General features: G+C 43.1%; 1 protein-coding gene across 1 annotated transcript in view; it reads right to left on the bottom strand.

Moving 5' to 3' along the window:
- Nucleotides 1-1,101: 1,101 nt before the first annotated feature.
- The window catches only part of MMP23B (matrix metallopeptidase 23B), a 13,744-nt gene continuing 9,254 nt past the window's right edge, over nucleotides 1,102-5,591 (bottom strand). The window contains exons 5-8 of the mRNA XM_009889603.1: nucleotides 4,103-4,267; nucleotides 3,092-3,202; nucleotides 1,998-2,124; nucleotides 1,102-1,506 (exon numbers count right to left, since the gene is read on the bottom strand). Coding sequence (XP_009887905.1) covers nucleotides 1,332-1,506; nucleotides 1,998-2,124; nucleotides 3,092-3,202; nucleotides 4,103-4,267 — 578 coding nt within the window. The 3' untranslated portion in view covers nucleotides 1,102-1,331. The remainder of the gene's footprint in view (nucleotides 1,507-1,997; nucleotides 2,125-3,091; nucleotides 3,203-4,102; nucleotides 4,268-5,591) is intronic.

The following is a 5,591-nucleotide window of genomic DNA, read 5'->3' as shown; positions in this document are numbered from 1 at the left end:
CCCCCCCCGCCTTTTTTTTTTTTGTAGAAGGGAAATATCAGCTCTCCTGAGGAGCGTGACATTGTTCTGTTACTACATCTCAGCTTTCATTGTGTCTCACTTGTCTGTTTTTACATAGAGTGCTTGCCTTTTATCATCCTGAGCTTAAAAATACATCGTTGCATGGACAATTAAGTTTTTTACTATGCTGTACTCCCACCTAACTGTGACTGTAAAACTGTCCTAGAACAGAGGAGAATTTAACTGATGGAGCCTTTCTGCTCTAATACAACGCTTCCTCAGCTGCCGACCTGCACTGCAGCGCATGAGCCGCTTTGCAGGTTTTTTGTTGGTGCTTTTAAGTAGGAAGAAGCTTGTTTCAAGAGGCTAAGAGGAGAACTGGAAAAGGATGACCTTTAAGCAAAGAGCAATGTCGGCTGCTTTAATACTGGATAAGGATCTCGCTAAAGGTAACGACTGTCAGGGATCCCTAACTGCGCAAATGAATGCTGCGCCGCTGTAGCCGTTGGAGTGCACTGGGCTTTGCCTACTGGTACTAATGCTATTTTCCTGTTGGATGCGGCACGTTTACCTCATCGCTTGGGTGACTCGGGGAGGACAGAGCTGGAAATTACCTCATCTCTGTTGAAGGAGTCGAGAAGCTTATTGATCAGACACCTAAAGGAGAAGTGAAGAGGAGCTGCTGATGGAGGTAAATAGTCTATTGGGGGAAGATTACATGAGTAATAAATACAAACCACAGGAGAGTGTTCTGTGGATACTCAAACTGAACACGTCAAAATGTGGAATGGAATAATTAGAAAGGGTGTGTTGTGACCCTACATCCTCCTCCTGACAGGTACTATTAGGTCTTCTGCTTTTTTGTATGTTCTTGTAGTGCTATGCACCAGGACTAAAAAAATGACAGCAAAACACTTACAGAGTATAACTGGTCATTTTTCTTCCACAGTCCCTCTGCCTCTGCTGCAACATCGCCGAGCCATCAATCTGTTCATCCATTTGTTTCGTTTGACGAAGAGTTATGTTCTTGTTTTTCAGCAGTCCGCAGTGATCCACATAGTTTAACTGTACCATCTGACACTTTACTTTTTTTAAAAAAAATTTAATTCTCTGTACAGCACATACTTGATAAATTCTTTATCATTAGAACTAATTTGGAAAAGTTTTACATTCCCGTAATCAAGTCTCAGAGTCTCTTTTGCCCAAGGTATGGAAGCAGCTGATTTAGAAGGTCCATTGCACTACCGGAGGTTAAATATAAAATGCCAAAGAAACGTTTTGAACTTGAAACAGAACTAGCAGTAATTGAAGCGCTCATTCCAGGACCCTTGTTAGTGCTTCAGTCTGATTCTCCAAGAATAAGTAGTCAAGATTCTTTCCTTTTTCCTTACTATACAAGTGTAAGTTCCTTCATTAATTGCATTTGCAATGATGCTCATGTGATCTTCATTTAAGGATAAGTAACCTGGATATGAGTATTCCAGAAGCTCCTTATCTTTATACCAGCTGCATAAGAAAAATAATAGAAATTAAACTACAAAACTCATGGACTTGGGCATATCTCTCTCAATTTTAGATACATCCAGAAATAACATGCTTGTACACTAGTAAGACCTAAAAAGCTAATAATTTAAAGGTAAATTTAAGACTGTAGTTTTTTGTAGAATATGGGCCAGGGAATTCGACTTGGTGGTCAGAATTTTCTTTGTGTATATATGCGAATTGGATTTTATCCTTTTTCAACTCAGCTTGCTCGTTTCTGATAGCTCTGCTTTCACACTAAATGCTTTGCAATGTTACGAACAATACTTGCACACTCCCTTCTCGCAGTTCGCCAGCCACCCCTCTTTCTGCTCTGGATGCCAACTGAGACAGTGACACGCTCCAGAAGATAAACTGCATTCTTATTTATGCTGTTTTGTCATACTTCCACATCCTTTTTGATATGTAAGCTGCAAAGTCTCCTAAAGGACTGGAATAAATGATAGAGCACTTACTAAACTTTGCCTTTTTTATGAATTATCTTCTGTCCACAGCGGAAGGTGACGTTCCTGCCTTCAGAAACAGTCTTGGTTTTTGTCCTTGGCGGGGGCAGAGTAGGGGGGACTGTTGGAAATGGGAATTCTGTCCACCAGAGGTGAGAGAAAGAAATGGCAAAAGTTAGCGTATCTCATTATCAAGCTTTAGTCATTCCAAAACACTTCCACGGAATTATCATCTAAGGAACCTTAAAAGAATTAAATTAAAAACACCTCCTATTGAGCAATTCTTGGATGGACATGTAACATTATTCATATGCAAAGACAACAATTTTGTGGCATGTAAACTGACAGAGATGACTAAAAATCAACTTGCCCGTTTCATATATATGGAATAGTATAAATTCAATGTGTGAACATACATGGGTTTGTAATTATCTGACTGCATCTTTGCATTAATCTGGTCTAAAAAAAATACCTCTGTACTGGCAAACGAGGTACTAGTTAAAGGGTCCATCTTCTTAAGGCCAGTAGGTATTTACCTATCTGAAGCTTACTTCCACACCTGCAGTAACTTGACCTGATGCTGCATTAGTCTGTTACCTGGATTCATAAAACTGAGACACTAGATTAAGGTGGTATCATCTCCTTTTCTGCTGAGCAGCTCAAGTCCAGCTGTGCTTGACATGTTGTTTGTCTTATGTCCCATCACTGCATCTCCCGTCCCTGAATTTAACACATCAGCATCTCGCTTCCTCAGTTGGGTCCAAAAGGGAAGCAGCTTGAGGTGCACGGAGCAGCTGTGTTTTCAGAAACTCCCTATTATTGCTTCAGTTAAACTAGAGAAAAATGGCACAGTTTGATGTTCTAGTCCACAAATGCTTAAATATAAAATGCTGCTTCCTATTTCCAAGTCTTTATCTTGGCTTATACGTATAAGAGGTCGTCTCTGCTACGCTTCTCATTAGAGCTGGATGGGGCTAATCACCTGCATCCACTGATCTTTAGCGTGGAATTAAGATTGTGCCTGTCACTGCAGCAAACACTGCTTAACTTTTACTTCCTCCCTCTGTGCACACCCCACCAAGAATCCCAGAAGAAAAGTCAGATACCATAGCAGAAGTCACAGGTGGATGGACAGTGCTTTTTCATCAGCTTCTTGCGTTTCTCGCAGAAACCTTTTTGAGCCCAGGACGGGCACATAAATAATCTGTCTTTACATCCTGAAAGAGAAGGAGAAAAGGCATTAGAGGGATGCAGTAGATGGTTCCTTCTGAGAAACAAATTGAATTTCACCAAAATCAGATTGTTCAGTGTCAATGGCAGAGCTGAGGCAGGAAGGAATCTAAACCAGGAGTACACTAAATAAATAGAGCGGGGTGCCACGATTATACGAGCTGTGGGCTAGATACTGTGCTACCTTCATGCAGTAGCAGCAGTGACTCAAGAGCGTGGCTGTTTCTGTCCACACTAGGTTATGCTTGAAGAGTAGCAGGCAAAGGTGTCAGAGCTCGAGACACAGCCTGTTTGGTTTGTGGAGAGTTTTGTCATCTTGCATTAATACATCTGAATCTAGCCAAAAGAGTCATTAACAGTTGTTTGCCTTCCCCCTTCATTTGTACGTGGGCTTTTCCTTTCCCTGTGTGCACCTGATGCTTGCAAGTGTACAAATGCACGTCAGGGCTCTCCACAGCTACAACTACACAGCTAGCACTAGTCTTTTATTCTTGTATAAGCCACAGCACAAAAGCCCAACGAGTCCATGCCCAGAGCCGGCCGCTGGGCTGGGGCATACGAGAACATGTAGAGTGCCTGTGCCTCGGCTGCAGCAGCTCACAGCAGGCTGAGGCCGTGGACTTGACTGACCCCTCTGAAGTCTGTAAGACTTCCAGCCTCCCATCTATCACATTTGAAGGTAGTAACGCTGGAGACAGACAGCGCTACACCTCCTTTTAGCTCTACTTTGCACAAAAAAGGAGTAAGATTCCTCCTGCCTACTGCTCACTGCCTTACAGCCTAGTCCTGCCAACGAGGAGGGGATAACACTGTGCAGATAACCCCTCCACGGGGTCCAACTGACACTGTATACGGAGGAGCCCAGAGCACAACCCTGCCTTCCTTACCGTAAAGTCTGTGAATTCCCCAGACTTCATCTTGAGAGATGGTCTTTTTCCCAGTCAAAGTGGCGTTGATGTGCATGAGGGCATTGGGGTTCAGGGAGTGCATGAGTCCTAAAGCATGTCCTATTTCGTGAGCTGCTACGTGTACCAGATCTGTTAGCCAAACACCTGGAAGAGAAACAGAAAAAAAAACAGCTGCAGTTGTGTGGTGAAGTACATTTGCTAATCCGGGTGTAAAACCAGGGGAAACATTTTAGCATTAGGAGGGTATGGGCTTATCAAAGGGTGCCCAGTTCCATCTTCTCTGTAGCTGCTTGGGGGCAAATAGAGGAGCCAATTATTTCCCCAGGCTTCTAATTTCAAACAGCAGGACACAGAGCTAATGCCGGGCTACAGGAATACTGCTCTGAAAGAGCAACGGTTGAGATGAACGCGAGTGCCCTGCGTAACACGTATTCTGTCAGATTTCTGCTACCTTTGTTCCCCCAGCCCTGAGCTGTAGCTGGAAATGGCTGTTTGGAGTGAGAGTGCGAGCTGGAATATTCCAGTCTGAAAGAGCCTCCCACTGACCTCTGCATCCCCCAGAGTCTACAGGTCAAACCCAAGTTTCTCAGTAGCATCTTGAAGCCTGTGTCCAGCAGAGATGGATTGTAACTGATGACTCAAAAGAGGTGTTATTACAATACCTGTCTCGATATCTTGCACAATTACAGGCCACAAGGATCTCGATTCCCGTGTTAAATCCAACTGCGTATGGAAAGAAAGCACCCGAAAGGGGTAGCTTCCACACGCACCTAATTTCTCAGCACATTAAATGGGAAAACCTAGCGGGTGGATTTTTTTGAGCTCTTCTTGAAGAATTCTGCTAAATCTCTCTGACATGACTTGGAAGAACAATTATTTTGTTCTACTTTGTTCCCCTCCTTCTTTATGCCAATAAAAATGGCTAATTCAGCTTTGGAAAGAGAAGCAGTCATTGTGAGCAAGTGTTCATCAGCTCAGCCTCACACTGGCCCTCGGAAGTCAGAAGTGTCATTACTATTTCACAAAGGTGACGGAATCGTACGCAAATCACCTGTGTGACCGTCCCCATATAAAAGAATGGGGGTACACTGCCACGGTAGAAAGTCAGTGGCAGAACTGGCACTCGAGACTCTGATTTATTTCATAATCTTAGTAAAACTTCACTAAGAATCAAGCTTTGCAAGCGTCTATGCTTGTTTCAACAGCTGCTTGCAGAGCAACACAGGTTAGGAAAAGACATTGTCCCCGATAACTCTGTAACTTTGAGGCACAGGTTTGTTACCAAACTCAGATTTTTGTTATTGCTGACAACCATTGCCATTTGATAGAGTTCGCAGACTTCAGAAGTTTGATGGAGAAAGGCATCTTTTCAAAGCCAAGTATTTTACAAAATGTAATCCGACCGGTTCTTTTAATACCCACTGACACTCTTGCTTTAAAAATCATCTCTCCCAGGTCTTTTCCCTAC

This window comes from Charadrius vociferus, unplaced genomic scaffold (assembly GCF_000708025.1).
Source record: "Charadrius vociferus isolate BGI_N301 unplaced genomic scaffold, ASM70802v2 scaffold477, whole genome shotgun sequence".
In the NCBI taxonomy this organism is placed as follows: Eukaryota; Metazoa; Chordata; class Aves; order Charadriiformes; family Charadriidae; genus Charadrius; species Charadrius vociferus.
Note: the sequence above shows the minus strand (reverse complement) of the source record. Positions and strands in the feature narration are given on the sequence as shown.